The 17689-nt window shown below is 42.9% G+C and overlaps 2 protein-coding genes across 2 annotated transcripts; both read right to left on the reverse strand.

Moving 5' to 3' along the window:
- Window positions 1–6314: 6314 nt before the first annotated feature.
- On the reverse strand, window positions 6315–7027 carry LOC107477430 (uncharacterized). Its single transcript, XM_016097442.1, has 2 exons — window positions 6794–7027; window positions 6315–6740 (listed from the first exon to the last, which is right to left on the reverse strand). Exons 1-2 carry the CDS (start codon window positions 7025–7027, stop codon window positions 6315–6317), a joined length of 660 nt encoding a protein of 219 aa, XP_015952928.1.
- Window positions 7028–9856: 2829 nt separating this feature from the next.
- On the reverse strand, window positions 9857–17396 carry LOC107477391 (DNA topoisomerase 1 alpha; the record flags this gene model as incomplete). Its single annotated transcript, XM_016097395.3, is given in 16 exon segments — window positions 9857–10071; window positions 10524–10692; window positions 10771–10874; window positions 10983–11072; window positions 11174–11242; window positions 11691–11824; window positions 11938–12028; window positions 12161–12241; window positions 12733–12858; window positions 12969–13125; window positions 13204–13298; window positions 13441–13500; window positions 14176–14256; window positions 14755–14949; window positions 15087–16521; window positions 17329–17396. Coding segments are annotated over 15 exon segments (2913 nt in total). The 3' UTR covers window positions 9857–10002.
- Window positions 17397–17689: the final 293 nt, after the last annotated feature.

Genomic DNA, 17689 nt, shown 5'->3' on the forward strand with positions numbered 1-17689 from the left:
CATCCTCATCTTCTTCTCTCCCAAGTTTCCTAGAGTATCATTTCTGCATCCCTGTGCATTTGCTCCTTTTCTTCCTCCTTTTCGAATCACCACAATCAATCCTGGTAAGCATTCATCCCTTGCTTTCTGTTGATTTTACCTTCATTATCAATTCTTCTGTATGCATATTGCTTTTCTGGTTTGATTTGTGTGTTGGATGACCTTAGCGCTAAGTAGGTGCGTTTAGGGGGGTTACCATTTCAGGGTATTTAGCTTCTTAGGCTTTTGCTTGGATTCTGTTTCAGCCACGCTTAACTCTAGTCATTGAATAGGCTAAGTGTAGTTTCTGGACTATTTCCGAGCTCCCGACCTCATAGACTAACCGAGTGGTGACCCCACTGTAGGTATGCCTCGCGTCGTCTCACGAGCTTCCACCTCCGCCGCGGGTTACGACCCATATACTTGGGTGGCTTCTGACTTGAGGGACTCCCCAAACCAGATGGGTGAGGAGGAGCTTATCGAGTTTCGCCAGGCCAAGTACCTGTGTGGGGGTACTGACGAAGAGGCTAACTGCGACGTCTTTGTTCTTGCCCCCAACTAACGGCTGTACGAACTCAATTTCCACTCCCCCGGGTTGCCGATTGAATTTGGTTTTACAAAGCCATGTTCACTCAAGTGGGGGTTCGCATCCCCTTCTCCGCTTTTCAAATGGCGCTCCTTAATCGGATCTCCGTGGTGCCGTCGCAGCTGCATCCGAACAGTTGGACCTCCATCCGCTGTTTCGAGATGGTGTGTGAATATTTGGAGCTACCGGTGTCCGTCGACGTTTTCCTTTATTGTTTCAACCTCACGAATCCTTCCAAGGAGGGGAAGGCGAGGAAAGGGTTCATGTCCTTCCGATCTGTCCAAGGTCGGAGCATCTATGGCTTGTTCGAGGACTCTTATCACGGGTTTAAGGATAAAAGGTGCGTCCAGTCAAAGGCCGCCATCCCTTCTGGTTGTTGTTAGAGGGGAACGCCTCATCCCAACGTATTGGAGTTTCGGGACGGGGTCTAACGCTTTTATTAAGGTGACCTACAAGGGGATGTCTGCCGTGGATAAAAAGATTGCCGACGTGTTGTTGGCCGTTTTTGGGAAAAACCACGTGAACCCCCACCTTCTTATGGGTAACCGGGAGGTCGCCCGAAATTATATTTGTGAGTAGCTTTGTCTTGTGTTTCTTGCATTATCGTCACTTTGGTTAGTTACGCCGATTAAACGACTAACTTGTTTATTTATTTGTTGCAGTGGGAATGTTTGCCGAGGTGACAGGCCTTGAGAGTTTGTACAAAACTTTTTTGGAGGAGAGTGATGAGGAGAAGGCTGATGAGGAGCCGGAGGCCCCTCCCGGGAAGGAGGATCAGGCGGCGCCCTCACCTCGTGATGTCGACAAATAAGCATTCTGACGGGGCGCACGTTTCTTCTATTCATGGGGAGGCGGCCGGTATCGGGCACTCGTCCTCTACCCAAGAGGCCGAAGAAGACGACTTGAGGGTCATCCCCACCCCCAAGAGGCAGAGGTCACTCTCCAGCCCCGAAGGAGCCCTCATCGCGATGGAGAGAAACTTCGATGTCGGGACATTCATAGACTCCCAGTTGCTTCTCGGCACGGAGGAACACTTTCATGGCACCGACCTTGCGGGACAGGCGTGGTGGATGTATCGTACCCTCATTCGTGGTGCGGCCATAGCTCGGAAGGCTGAGTTTGAGTTGTCGGGTATGCAGTCGCTGCGTAGGAAGCTCGAATCTACTGTTACAGCCAATAATCAATTCAAAACTCAAGTTGAAACGCTTCGGAAGCAGCTGTCCGAGGCGAAGGAGAAGCTTAAGACTGCCGAGGAGAAGGCTGCGTTTGCCGAGGAAAAATTGAAGACCTATGATGCTACTGTATCTCGTTTGACCGAGCGGGAGATGACTTTGGAAAGCCAGCTCAATGCCACACAAGGTCGGGTGGTCGCTTTGGAGAAAGAACGTGACACGGCCGTCTCATCGGCTAAGGCCGCTCAAGCCGAAGCCGAAGAGTTTAAGAAAAAACATAGAGAGACCGTGAAGCAGGGAAAAAGTGCGATCCTGATGACAGAAGAGGCTCTTAAAGCCCAAGTGAAGATCGTGGCCCCTGACTTCGACACGTCGGCAATCGGGGTCTTCAAAACAATTAAGGATGGCAAGATTGTTGATATGCCTAAGAAATGATCCCTTGTATTTTTACATTGAGTTTGTAATTTTGTCGTGGAACTTGTGGAATTTTCCATTTGATATACTTTAGTAGTCGCTTGGTCGGCTTGTGATTATTATTTTTCTCTGCTTGTCTGGTAGCGTTTTCATTTTATTTTGTTTGCCGTTTTCTTGGTATTGGCTTGTCGCTAGCGTTTATTTACCGTTACGTTGGTAATTTGGCGGGGATAAGTCGTGGCTTTGCTGTAGCCGTTTGCTATGGCGTTAGCCTAGTCGGCTCCCGGGGTGATCAGTCCCGGGGCATCGTATCATCGTCCATTTGACATGTGTTCTAGGAAACTTGTTGTCGTGGGATGCGTAAATAACCGAAAGTAAATGAGAGGGTAATTTTCAACAAGTAAAACATAAGTCGATGATTAAACAAGTCTATTGTCATAATAAGTACTTAACAAGAGTAAATCACTGAGCTCGTCAGGTCGCCTGATCGGCGTGTTTGAGTTAGGAATAGAATCTTCTCAAGTTACCTGCATTCCAAGTTTTCGAGACCTCTTTACCATCGAACTTCTCCAATTTGTAGGCGCCCTTGCCAATCACCTATTTAACTCTGTAGGGGCCTTCCCAGTTTGCCGTCAGTTTACCTTCACCCTGAGTCGGGAGCCCGATATCGTTGCACCGCAGGACGAGGTCGTTTTGTTCAAATTCTCTCTTGAGTATTTTGGTGTTGTAGCGCAGGGTCATTCTTTGCTTTAGTGCTATTTCTGACAAATGGGTCATCTCCATAGCCTCATCTGATAGGTCTTTTTCCACAGCTTCCTCCACTCCCTTCAGAAGTAATCGTGGGCTCGGTTCGCCGATCTCAACGGGTATCATTGCGTCCACCCCGTACGTCAGGCGAAAAGGGATTTCTCTTGTGGACGACAGCTCGGTTGCTCGGTAAGACCAGAGAACCGAGGTGAGTTCGTCGGCCCATGCACTTTTTTTGTTAGCCAGTCGCTTCTTGAGGCCCAGCAAGACGACCTTGTTTGCAGCCTCAACTTGACCGTTCGTCTGGGGACATAGTTATTAGAACCGAACCGGTAATCGAACCGGTGAGGTTACTGGGTCACTGGGTTATTGGTTCAACTGGTGGGTTACTAGTTGAACCGGTTAACCCGGTATAATTAAATAATTATGTAAAATTTAATTATTTTTTCTTTATTATAAGTACTTTTATTTTGTTTTTATAAAAATAGTTATCATTTTCAAATTTTAATACTTTATTAATTAATTATATTTATTGTATTATTATATTATTATAAATAAAAACTTACATACAATTAATTTTTATGTGAAGTTGATATTTAAAAATAGTTAAATGATTTGATAAGTTTAACTAAATATCATCTAATGATTTTCAACTATCAACTTCATATGAAGACAACTGCATGTGAGTCTTTACTTATTATTATACACTACAAGTATTTATTAAAAAAATAATATTAATAGATATCATATAATCATGAAAAGAAAAAATAATTTGTGATTAATAATTTTTTTGTTTATCTTAATATATATATATATTAATAAAATTTATAGTTAAATAAAATATAATTGATTTAAAAATGAGGGACTTTAAAATTAAAATTAATTGAATATAAGTATAATAAAAAGTTACTATATGTACTATAATTTGGATATAAGTTGGCAAGAAGCAGTGTAGCTTGGTGGCATGGGCGTCCTACTTGCATCCTTCAATTGACAAGTTCGAACCCATTGTAGCCATTTTGAAAAATTTTCCAAAAAACACAAAGCTTTGACACTTGGCACACTGGAGCGTGAGGAGAGCATGGTGGACTTGCAGAATCCAGATGCGTCGTAGCTTCGCCTTCGGTTGGGACCGAGCGGTTCGGTCCGGGCCGATTTTCACCGGTTTTGGCCGGTTCATTCCGGTTCTCGGCCTTGAACGGTCTTATCCTTGGACCGGACCGGTATAGGGTTCGATTTACCGGTTTTTCGGTCGAACTGGCCAGTTCGGTCCGGTTCTGCTAACTATGTCTGGGGATGCTCTACAGAGGAGAATTTCTGCTTTATGCCCATACCGGTGAGAAACTCCGCGAACTTCTTGTCAGTGAACTGTGTCCCGTTATCGGAGACAACGACTTCCGGGATACTGAATCGAGTTATCACCTGCCTCCACATAAACTTTCGACAATTGGATGAGGATATACTGGCCAGTGGTTCAGCCTCTATCCATTTGGTGTAGTAATCGATAGCAACTATGAGGTATTTGACTTGCCTCGGGCCAACTGAGAAAGGCCCCGGTAGGTCGATTCCCCACTGTGCGAAGGTCGTGAGGACGTCAATAGGCTTAATTCTGTTGCCGGCGCTTTGTGGAAGTTGGCATTCTCTTGGCACTTGACGCATTTCCTTACGAATTCTTTGGAGTCCATCATCATCGATGGCCAGTAATATCCAGTTCGGATGAACTTTCTAGCTAGGGCTTTGCCCCCGATGTGGTGACCACAACACCCCTCGTGGACCTCTCTGAGCACGTAGCCTATTTGGTCGGGATGCAGGCACTTCAATAGAGGCTGGCTGAGTCCCTTTTTGAACAGTTGCCCTTGTATTACCGCATATTTGGCTGCCTCCCGTCTCAACGCTTTAGCTGCCTTCTCGTCATCGGGGAGTTTGCCGTTTTCCAGGAAATCAGTGATGGGGTCCATCCAGAAGGGGCCTATCTTTGTCAAGTAGAGGGCAACCACTGGTTCCTTTACCATGCCCTGAATGAGAGATTGGTTGCCGGCTCCAGGTTTCGTGCTTGCTAGCTTGGATAGGAGGTTTGCCCGTGTGTTCCTTTCCCTTGGAATGTGTTGGATCGTGACCTCCTCGAACTGCTTGCTCAATTCTCTGACCTTTTCCAAGTACTTCTGTAACTGCGAGTCTCTGGCTTGGTAGCTTCCATTTACTTGTGAGGTAACGACCTGTGAGTCACTACACACTTCCAGCCTCGCCGCCCCGACTTCCCGAGCTAGGGTTAAGCCTGCCAAAAGGGCCTCGTACTCCGCTTGGTTGTTTGATATGGGGATCTCAAACTTGATCGATTGTTCGTATATGACCCCAGCAGAGCTTTCCAAGATGATCCCGGCACCTCCGGACGTTTGGTTGGAGGCCCCGTCCACATGGAGCCTCCACTGTATGCCTGTTTTTTCGGTTGGGTCTCCCGTCACTTCAACCAGGAAATTTGCCATTGCTTTCGCCTTGATCGCGTGTCGGGGCTCATATCGCAAATCATACTGGGAGAGCTCAATGGCCCAAGTCATCATTCTTCCCGCCAAGTCAGGTTTCTGGAGCACTTGATGGATTCCCTAGTCTGTTCTCACGACAATCTGGTGGCCTTGGAAGTATTGCCTTAGCCTACGGGAAGAGGTCAGGAGTGCTAGTGCCAGTTTCTCCAATTTGCTGTATCTCAGTTCTGCTCCTTACAGTGCTCTACTCACAAAGTAAATGCGTTGTTGAACCTTCCCTTCTTCCGCACCAAAACCGCTGCAAGCGCTTCCTCCGTTATGGCCAGATACAGGTAGAGTGGTTCTCTGGCCCTGGGCTTCCTGAGTACCGAGGGTGTTGCAAGGATGTCTTTGAAGTGATTGAACGCTTCCTCACACGTCGGGTTCCATTCAAATGCTATCCCCTTTCTCATCAGGTTGAGGAAGGGCAGGGCCTTCACTGCCGACGCTCCGAGGAAGCGGGACAACGCGGTGAGTCTTCCTGCTAGCCTCTAAACGTCTTTGACACAGCCCGAACTCTTCATTTGAAGTATTGCTTGGCATTTTTCAGGGTTGGCTTCCACCCTTCTTTAAGTTATCATAAATCCTAGGAACTTTCCGGCCTCCATGGCAAAGGCGCACTTAAGCGGGTTGAGCCTCATGCCGTGTTGCCGAGGGCCGCGGACACATTTCCCAGGTCGCTTAGGAGGTCATCGGGCCGGGTGGTTTTTGCAAGGATATCATCCACGTAGACTTTCATTGTCTTGCCCATAAGGTCGCTGAATATCTTGTTCATCAACCTTTGGTATGTGGCCCCTGCATTTTTCAGGCCGAACGGCATCACCTTATAGCAATAGATTCCTCCCGGCGTTATGAACGCTATTTCTCTTCGTCAGGCCGGTGCATTGATATTTGATTGTAGCCGGAATAAGCATCCATAAAGCTCAGATACCGGTATCCCGCCGCCGCGTCAACGAGTGCATCAATATTGGGGAAGGGGTAGCAGTCCTTGGGGCATGCTTTGTTGAGATCGAAATAATCCACACACATCCTCCATCTCCCATTGTGCTTTTTTACCAGAACCACATTCGATAGCCAGGTCGAGTAGTCTAGCTCTCGGATAAACCCCGCCTCGAGGAGGCTGGCCGACTGCATGGCCACCTCCTCTGCTCTCTCGTGTGACATCTTCCTTTTCCTTTGAGCCACCGTCGGGCCTCTGGTTTGACGGCCAAGTGATGTGACATGAGTTGGGGGTCTATTCCCAGCATGTCGGCTGGCGTCCAAGCAAACAAATCGCCATTGGCCCTGATCATTTCCACTAGAGGCTCTTTCAATTCATGTGGGAGGTTTCTGTTTACGAATGTGAACTTCTCCCCCGTGTCCCCGACCCTAAACTTTTCCAGGTCCCCCTCTGGTTCGGGTCTGGACTTGTCGTCGACTCTAGCATCCAGGTCGGCGAGGAAAACCCCCGAAACTTCTTTAGATTTTTTCCTTAAGGAGAGACTGGCGTTGTCGCAAGCGATTGCCGTTTTCAAATCTCCTTTTATGGATCCTACGGATCCGTCATCAGCGACTAATTTCATTACCACCATCTTCGTACTGATCACTGCTCCGAGGTCGTTGATAGTCTTCCTCCCTAGGATGACGTTGTAGGCCGTGGAGTCTCATAGGACCACGAACTCGGCCATTACCGACCTTCGCCCCTGTCTTGACCCTACAGATATTGGTAGGGAGATTATCTCATCTGGCTTGATGAAGTGGTCGCCCAAACCCACAACACCGTGTTGGTACGTCTTTAAATCGGCATCCTGTAGGCCCAAGGCATCGAACACGTTGCGAAACATGATATTCGAGTCAGCCCCGGTGTCCACGAGGATACGCTTGATGAGGTTAGTTCCCACTCTGGCCGTGATGACCATGGGAGGGTTTTTCGTAGCCTCATCGAACCATTGGTCCTCCGGACCGAATGAGATGGACGGGAGCCTTTTGGAGCCTCGCACGGAGGATGAGGAGACCGTCAGAACCTTGGCGTCTTTCTTGTGTGCCGACCTCGACCTTGGAGGTGCCTCTCTTGCTATTACCACGTTCACTATGGTAAGGCCGTGCTCGTTGTCCTCAAGCTCGTGACGTCGCTTCACCACGCAGGTCTTGTCCTCTCCCTCGCGGTCACGATCTCGCCTCCTTGGCTCCCTGATGAGATGGGAGAACTCGGCCAGTTTTCCATCCCGGATCGCTTGTTTCAGCGCGTCCTTCAAGTCGAAGCAATCCTGAGTCTTGTCTATAGCCTTTGTGGTAGTCACAATAGAGGCTCTTGTTTCCCTCGGTCCAGTCCTTCAGAGGTCGGGGCTTCGACAAAATTTCCTTCTCGGCTATCTGTTAATAAACTTCTATGATGGGGACGGTGAGCGGGGTGTAATTGGTGAACTTCCCGACTCGAGGAAACGGCCTTTGTGTCTTGCTCGAACTGCCGTCTCTGGCGTGTTCCTTCTGTCTTTCTCCGCTACCATGTTGCCGGGTTTGATTATAAGAGGGCTGCCGCTTGTTGGCAGCCACGACTTGACTGACTTTTTCATCGTTAATGTATTCCCTGGCTACACTTTGGATCTCCTGCATTGTCCACACTGGCTTCGTGGTGAGGTGCTTTCTAAAATTCTCATTCAGAAGTCTGTTCGTCAGACACAGGCTGGCCACCGAATCGGTTAGACCGTCTATTTCCAAACACTCATCGTTAAATCGGTCCAAGTATTTTCTAGTCGGCTCACCGTGCCTTTGTGTCACCCCGAGTAACTTATCGAGTGTTTCGCCTTCGCGATTCAAGTAGTGAATTGGGCTAGGAAAGCGCGACTAATGTCCGAAAATCTAGCCACCGAGCCCTGCGGGAGGTTGTTAAACCACCGTATTGCAGGTCCCGCTAGGGTGACCGAGAAGGCACGGCACCTGACCTCGTCGCTTACCCCTTCCAAATTCAATCTTGCCTCGAAGGCCGTCAGATGTTCCTGTGGATCTTGAGTTCCATCATACCTCATATCCGTCGGCTTATCAAAGTGCTTTGGTAGCCGGACTTCGAGGATGGAATGGTGAAAACGGGTTGCCCCCATGATCACATGTCGTCGCGCTCTCGTCATTATTTCTCCGTCATCCTCCCAACCTCGCCCCGTGGCGCGAGTTCCTCGAGGTCAGGCGTAGATGAAGGGGTCGTGTCGTCTTATCAGGTGTTCCTGGTCCTCCCAATTACTTTTCGATTCCGATCTTGAGTTGGGAGTGCACTGGGAGCAGCTTCTGTGGAAGGTTCTTCCTCGACTCTCGGGAGACGGGAGTAATTGGGATCGGAAGTTTGTTGATAGTGCTCCTGATCCGCCAGTTGGCGCTCCAGGTTCTGCACCCTATGGCGCAGTTCTTGCATTATCCTAGTGCTATCACCGCCCGTTCCCCCAAAGGGGCGTCTTTCTTGGGCCCTTGAATGTGACTCGGTATGTCGCGGGGGGTATCTCTGCCGCTCCCGGGGAGAAGCGACGGAGGCTGCCCCCTCAAGGCCTGCTCCGCGGCCATGGTCCCCTGGACCATGTACGATGTCCATTTAGGGAGTTCCCACAGACGGCGTCAATGTTTGGTAGCTCGGGTACCGAACGGTTTGGGGAGATCCCTCGGGTGGTAAGGTGAGGTTTCTGCCTGGTTCAGGGTTGCGGAGATAGAGCTGGAACAGCTGACTTCCCGAGTTTCTGGTGTGGAGGGGGGTGTCACCTGCAAAGACACTCCGACGCCCAAGTCAGTTGAGTGTGCAGGCAAAAAAAGGGGGATAAAGTGGTGTGTGTCATACCTTGGAGGAGGGGTAAAACCCTCCCCTTATATACCATGTCAGAAGTAAGTCCCGTAAGGGCAGAACACATCTTTCCCGAAGCTTTCTCACACAGCTGTAGTAGAGAGCTGTCCGAGACGCGTGTCTGGATTGGTATTCGGTTGCCTCACACCCGACCGTTTGGGTCGGGTCGGCCCATGCTATAGGTGGGCCTGGCCGTACCAAATTCAAATGTTATTGAAAAAATATATATAACTACTTATTACATGGGCCAACAAAACTTTTAACAAATAAATCATCCTTCGTTAAAATCATGAAACACTAAGAAGTAAAGAACTAAACCTAAGGAGCTAACTAAATCAAAGCAATTAAACTCCATTGTGATTTGCATCGGGTACTACTGTTGAGTGTTGTATCCTAAAAGGCTGAAATTCACTTATGTGATATGGTACTAATGATAGAATACCAAAAAATAAATAAATAAAAATTGAAGAATGGAAGTACAAAACTTTTAACTCTTTCCACATTTGCCAATGTGTATCACATTAAAATCTTAACTATGAATGGCTGGCGGTTTAAACATAAAACCAGTCAAATGGAGAAAGGGGGAAACTCACCCCATAAATTAGATTAGATGAGTTACAACATTAATTTCCGCTGGACTTGAGAAAAACAGAAAAAAAAAATAAAATAAAAATTATAGAGAAGAAATGAGTAAGAAAGAAATGTCTTCCCCCAGCAGCATTGCAACATGCCCTCCATTTAGGGATCTCAGAATCTGAATTCAGGATCCACATCCATTGCCCAAGTAAATTTTGCCAGCAGCGATTTGTTGAATATCTGAGCATTTCACAAAAAATATTTAAGTGACAAAATGAGTTCTATGATGACACAGGTCACAGCTCACCAAAGGGAACTATAAGCATAATTTGAGGTGTAAAACCACATGCCATCAATTAGGAAGCACTCAAACAGCAGCCCCCATACTGGATTTTGGTTTTATCAGTTGGGGAGACACATGGATAACTTCTATGGAACATTTATTTTCTCTCATGTGATCTTAGTTCTAATCTTTATATGATTGAAAAGCTCAAAACTGACTTTCCTGTGAAACTACTATTTTTGCATTTGAAAAAGAAATAAAAAAGAAAGAAAAAGATGCAGTGAACTAGTATTTTGATTATTTTTAAAATTAATGCAGGTATGCAAAAACTGATTTTTGATGATTTTATCCAAAAATATGCTGAAACACAACAAAATAACTTATCATATACAAGAAAAGAAGCCAGCACCTTTTCAATGGGAACCTCATGCCGTTTGCACCAGGCAACTGTAATCCTAGGGTCAAGATAGTTTATCTTGGACGTGCCCAATGCCACAGTTTTCAGATCTTCTTTTGTCTTCATATCGCGTTCCATTTTCTCAATCTTTGCATTGGTTTGAGAGATCTTTTTCTCTAGCCTGTGCATTACATTTACCAAAATTATACATCACATCTAATCAAAGCAATCATTAAGAATTTCGGAAAAGGTATATTACGCTTCAGGGGCTAAGGTCTTTTTTGTCTTTCCATCTGAACCCTTTAGAGGGGGCCTTCCTTTCCTTGCTCTGTCCAAATCTGTCTTTAGCTCCTTCAGAACATCCTACAAGATTAAGCCAAATCCAATTATATGTTTATGAGCCACAAGGCAAGTCTACTGTAAAACTCAAGCATATCAATCAAGAAATTCACCCAGTAACAAGTCCATTACCTGAAGCTCACCAATCTTGTTTGTTAACCTTTCAATTTGTGACGAGTGAGATTTTGAAACACTGCGTTGATGATTACAAATGATTGCAACCTTTTACGGAAAACACACGTCAATAAAACTTGAACATGAAAAAAAAAATTACACAAATGCAATATCATTGGTATAAAGAATTGATCACTTAGTGAAATTACCTGTTTATTTGCATGTTGATAAACAAGAATCTTTTCGCCAACATCACCCTCTTTAGTTTCCTTATTCAACTGTTGTCACATGATTCCAGGAAAATTAAGCATGCAAGTCCATATATAATCCAACACAAGAAATCATCATAAATACATAAGAAATGAACTTTCCACTTGGAATATATCTAGAAGCACAAGGATTTATTATAGAATTTCACGGGTGAGTAGCTCCAAGAGAAGATTTTGTGTTTTTTCCCATGTGTATTGGCAGAGCTATTATATAGTTCTGTGCTTTGTACTATCATTTTTATATGACCTTCGACATGTAAAGAGGTAATCCAATATTCCAATGGTGCCAAAATTAAAATCTAATAGAAAATTTCAGTAGTTAAAATTGCCCTCTAACCTGAATGGATAAGGGTGGACGAAAGAGCACTTTCAATGTCAGACATAGAATTATTAACAAAATATACAAATGCCAATTGCTACTACACAGAACATGCTATTTCAATAAAGCAGTTCTTACCATATCATCCAACGTGATAGATGCATTGAATGTACGGAAGACCTTTGCAGTTAGGCCAGGCATGAGTTCCTTCAGATGAGCATTTAATTTACTTGTATCCAACTTGTCAAAAAGATCATCACCGGGGCGCTTATCTGAAAATTAATAACAGGAACGTATTTGAAAGCTTCTCACTTATAATGGTAACAAATAAAGTTTCTTTGTCTTTTTCTCTTCTTTTTTTTAGTGATGGAAGACAGTTCCTGACCTTTTTGGAACTTCAAAATTGCATCGTAAACAGGAAGCTCAACCTCAACTGTATTCTCATACTTGATAGAATCTTTACCAAGGAAGTTAAACTGTAATTTAACAAAAAGGAAATATGCCAACCATCAAGTATAAATTGATCATAAACCACCTTAGGAGAGGGATTGGGAAAATTTTAGAATGTCCCAAAGGACATATATTCATCAACCCTTACTGAAAATTACCTTCAGTTTGTTGGGAGCTTCTCTGGTCACATTCTCCACTTTTAATGTACAACAACCAACAGTATCAGCTTCATCATCATCCTGAGGGAAAAAACACATGAAAACTTGAAGCAATATGTGAGGAAGAAGGCAATATATAAACTAAGAGACCATGCCAGGATTACACATTCAAAATATTCCAATTAATCCAGTTCACACAATTGTAGTTCCAGCCAGGATTATGAGAATAACCTCCTTTGAATCAACAAAGGAATATAATCCATCCATCAAAATAACCTTTTCAGTAAATACCAATCAAAAGGTCAAGATCTCATCCCAAACAACACAGGACTTTATTGCAACAACTGACAAACAAGCTCAGATTTTGCATTTTTGCCCCATTGTTTATGTGACATCTTAGAAATATTTGGAAAACAAAACTATCAAATAAAACATGCAAGTGATTTTCAATTTAGAATATGGACAACTTTAATGACACAAACAAGTGATTTTCATTCAAATTGACTTGATGATTTAATATATATTCCGGTATATAAATGTTTTGGTGAAGAGGGAATAGACAGATATTATACCTTCTCATTGCCAGCCCTCAGAGCTAATTTATCAATAAGATAAGTAGCAACAGCGATTTGCTGCTTAGTAATATCTTTACTCTTAAAATCTTTTGTGTAAGCAGCCCTAATGTTCTCTATATAATCCTGCACAGAGAAATCAAGAACCAATGGAATTGAATTCCATTTAAGTGTCATCCAAAAACAGTGTGCAAGAGAAAGACTAGTTCAAATAATCTAGCAATGCATGCAAGCACCTTCAACATCCTGGCTTTCTCATACTTTTCCTTGTCACTTTGACCCTTTAGGGCACTACTAGCTGCTAGAAACACGTATTTGAATAACTTTGGATTGATTGGGTCATTCCAAAAGGCTAACCATGTAACTGTATCATCATGCCTTATCTCCTTCCACCTGTAAGATTACAAAATTTAATGATAAAAAACAGAGCCAAAAGTCCTCTTTTTTGGATAAGATTTGATAGGCTCATACTTTTCGCCAGGAATAGGACATTCAGGAACTGGAGCATCCTTTCCAATATTAATTGTGATATCACTTGGATGAATGCGCCTTTTCAATTTTCCCATCTGATAAAATTGGTTGCAATCAGTGAATAGGTAATGGAAGCTACTGAAATGGGTAAATGTTCTGGAGATGCAGCCACTATTTGAATGAAACAATCAAATGAGGAAAATCTGCACATCAAACTCCAGTCAAATGTATCATTACCTTAGGATGCTCCCCACGGCCTCGGAACAATCCTGGTGGTTCAACTCTGAAATTACCAACCTGAAATAATAAAGATTTAATAAGAACTAGTCGTAGTTTGATCCCTCCACCGCCCCCTTTTTTCTCTTTTCTGTAATGAATAGCATTATGAGGATATATTTAAAAATTGAAAGCTTGAATGAAAAATGTGTATAATAGATATAAAAACACAAACAATTATACTGAAATATTAACAATATAAACACAATGATGTCATGTTGCACGTGCATTCTTCTCAATTTTTGCCTTGATTTCTAATGTGCCATTGACTTAATACTAGAGTGAAACTCATATTGATAGATAAAACCCAAAGACTAGATTGCAAGTTACAGCAGCAAAACTTCCTTAAGTTGAAGGATATGAAAACAATTTACCAAACAATACATGGATAATAGACACGGAAAGGTATGAAATGATAATCAGAGGATTGTTGGTGCCCCAGTGGTCCAGACTCGCAGACCAATCCAGCACCAACTAAAGATCAAAATATAAAGTGAAAGTGAACATTCAAATTTGATAACAAAAATTCCTAACAACCTCTAAAGCAAGACCAAGTAAAGAGAATGTAACACATTACTTCTCCTGCAAAATATAATGGCCTGATCACTGGTCATAAATTCTCCAGAAAATCCTAAGAAAGAAATCCAAAAGATAAATTGACAAATATTTTTTGAGAAAAGGGAAACCAGACTAAACCTTCTCTTTCACACCATCAACAATGGCCCACATGTATTTCTCTTCTTGTTTTGTTTTCTCCTCCTTCAAGGCCTTCTTCTCCTGCAGACGAACAGCTTTAACACTTAACAATCAAATAAATGACTTATGAAATTCAAAGATTAATTAAGTAGCCAATACGAACATACATACATGCAGATGTAACTGTGTACGGATATACAAACATAGAACATCTAATCCCAGATCCTTAAAAATGAGACTGATGTTGGGCCGACAACGGGGTCACAACTGTAAAATTTAGCAGGACGATTGCAAATTGACCTAGTTGCTTCTCTACTCCCTACCGGAAGTTGTTAACAAATCAACAAACTTGTATCTTGCAAGATCATCAAACTATGTAGAGCATGACCAAAGACATGAAGTACTCTATTATTAGGACTACATAGACGTACAGCTAAATTCAAAATTACATCTCTCTAAAACAAATCACTGCATGCATATATCGGGTGCAAACCAGAAATCCTAAGAGCAAAAGTAATGCTTTAATATATCAAATTCTATTAAAATATTGAGAAGTCTATAAAAAAGCTACCAACTTACATCTGCAGTCATTTGTTTTTTCTTTTCCTTTTCACTTTGGAACCAGTTGTAAATTGGTCTAAAGTCACAATCTTTCAAATTCTGAATTACATGATTCTTTCCTAGCAATTTACGCCAATCAGTCCAGAAATTTTCCTTGAACTTTTCTTTCAGCATGTAATCTGTATCTAGCATGACTGCATACATTGTTGCAACCTGCAATATGTATTTTAGTTCATAATACTGTCAGCTACTCTAAGGTAAGAGACTTTATAAATTGAAGAACATTAATTAACAAGAGCAATCAGTCACTTGAAGATGAAAGAACACAGTTTCCAGAGAAAAGACCTAACCTCCTCTTGCTCGGGAGTTAAATCAACATCTTGATCCTTGTAGCGCATCTTTATCCCATGGGGCTTGTAAGGAGGAGGGAAAATGACGCCATTGTGAACCAAAGTTGTCCATTTTTTCTGGCCGTCACCAGAGCTAGGAAGAAGTTTAGTGGATTTGGAATATTCTGAACCACTTCCTGATTTTTTCAACTTCTTGTTTTTGGCTTGTTTCTTAAAAGATTTGGTACTAGCCTTATTAACTTTAGTGATCTTTGTCACCTGTTTTATAGAAGATGATTTATTAGCTGATGTGGCCGATTTCTTGATTCTCTGGGAAATAGGTACATCATCATCATCATCCTCTACCTTTGGCTCAACTTTCATAGAGCTTTGCTTAGGCTTCACTGACGAGGCTGGCTCTGAAATCTTTGACTTCTTTGCAGAAGAGTTCATGGAATTACTGTTATCTATGGGTCTTTTATTACTTGCCCCAGAACCATTTTGTGGCTCTTTCTGAACTTTTGGAATAGGCTTTTTCTGATCAGAGTTGTCATAATTACTACTGGATGTTCCCATGTTTGAATTCCAGTTTATCTTTGTTGACAAAGGGACATTATCATCAGAATCAGAATTATCATCAGACTTCTTGATGATGACCGGGGTTGCTTTGTTGTGGTTACTGTTCACCTTCAACCTAGCACTCAATGGTTTATTATCCTCCTCATCCTCTGAATCTTCAGAATAATTCTTTGAAGAATCTTTGATTGATTTTGTTTCCTTTTTAACATCACCAGACACTTTCTGATTAATAAGAGGCTTTGGTTTATCTCCTGGATGAGGAGGTTTTGAATTTGCCATAGGCAACTTGGCAGAAGTGGAGTTGGCAAGTGAATTTGGTCGTTTTGAGACACCTACAGGAGATCTCAAAGGAGATGTCAAAGGCGAAGCCTTAGCCGATGGAACAGTATTACCCTTCTGTGCACTAGAGCTTGAAGATGATGGTGACCTCAAGGGTGACACCTTAGCAGATGGAGCAGCATTACCCTTCTGTGCACTAGCGCTTGAAGATGTGGGTGATCTCAATGGTGAAGCCTTAGCAGATGGAGCAGCATTACCCTTTTGTGCATTAGAGCTTGAAGATGGGGGGGATCTTAATGATGAAGCCTTAGCAGATGAGGAATTATTACCCCTCTGTGCACTAGAGCTAGAAGATTGACCATTTGAAGAAGGCACGCCAGAAATCCTCTTGTATGTATGACCATCTTGACTATGTGAAGTTGACTTCTTTACATCTGAATGCAATTGGCTTTTCTTATTCGATGAGTACCGTTTTATAGTTAACGGCATATTATCATCATCGTCATCATCAAACTTGTTGGGCAAAACTGGTTTGTCAGAAGCCTCAACAGCCATTATTCAACTTTAGAAAGTGTTGGCATGCGCATCACATATAATTCTGCTGTGAAGAAAAGAATTTTACATTAAGAATAACAACCAAATAAAGAATCACTTACACAGCTCTGCAGGAGCAGTAGATTTCAATTCCAAGATAAGGGTAAGCAATCTCATCCATTTGCCACAGCTAATGAATATAACATATGGTAGCCCATTAAAACAAAGGGACTCTGGACTCCTCAATTATCTCACATGGGGGAGAACAATATAACCCTAAAGCAAAAGAAAAAACAATACCAAACCCCACAACCCTAATACTTTCTGAGACAAACTCAAGTTGTATTTGATTTTTCTATTAGGGGAAAAGTAAAACACAACTCTTATATAAAGACGAAGAACAACGAAAAATCACCAATTCCTAATTCACACCACCAAGCTCTCAGAAGCTGCGAAAAAACTAAGTATCAGCAAAACACAATAAACGATAAGCTAAAATTCACATAACCCAATACCAAATTTCAGCAGAGAACAAAAAGGGCACATGTAAGACATTTTAACCCCAAACAACACCCGCCACCACCACCACCAGCACCACCACCAACAACAACTAGTCTAAAAATGTCAATGAAATTAACCTCCAAGAAAAACAAAGAAACAATCAAGAATTAAATCATTAGTGCGTAAAGCTTATGGGGCGGTATCGGTACAAAAGAAAAGCTAAAAAAAGAAGGGGAATAACAAGTGCATGTAATAAAAGGGGGGGAAATGCAGATAAGCAAAAGATCCATGCCATTTAAACATAAAATAAAATTGAAGAGAGATAAAACGCAATGAAATAAAGAATTAATTAATTAATTAGCATACTCACGGAGAGAAAGAATAAGAATAAGGAATGGCGGTGGTGGAAGTGAAGAGTGAATAGATAGATAGATAGATAGAGATAGAGAGGAATATGGCGGAGAAGTGCGAAGGTAAGGTAAGGTGAGGTGAGGTGAGGTGAGGTGAGGGTAGCTGACAGATACAACAAATAAAGAGAGAGAAAAGAGAGGGGAAGGGAAGGGAACGAGTTAGGGTGAGTCGAGTCGAGTTGAACTCAGCAAAATTTGGGAACTTACGATTATATGAATGAATTGAAAGAAAACAGAAAGAGAGGGGTCACAGGTGTCAGGTTCAGCGTCCGGTGACTTTGGTCAGCTAACGTTTTCCTCCTCCATATCCCACCCCTTCTC

This window comes from Arachis duranensis, chromosome 3, assembly GCF_000817695.3.
Source record: "Arachis duranensis cultivar V14167 chromosome 3, aradu.V14167.gnm2.J7QH, whole genome shotgun sequence".
Classification (NCBI taxonomy): Eukaryota; Viridiplantae; Streptophyta; class Magnoliopsida; order Fabales; family Fabaceae; genus Arachis; species Arachis duranensis.

Bases quoted from the DNA above. Each gene is read 5' to 3' on its own strand.
- LOC107477430 (XM_016097442.1), bottom strand. From the start codon at position 7,027: ATGGTGGTAATGAAATTAGTCGCTGATGACGGATCCGTAGGATCCATA. The intron at 6,741-6,793 runs GTAAACAGAAAC...GGAAATGATCAG, and splicing joins CGGGGGAGAAGTTCACATTC to GGCCAATGGCGATTTGTTTG.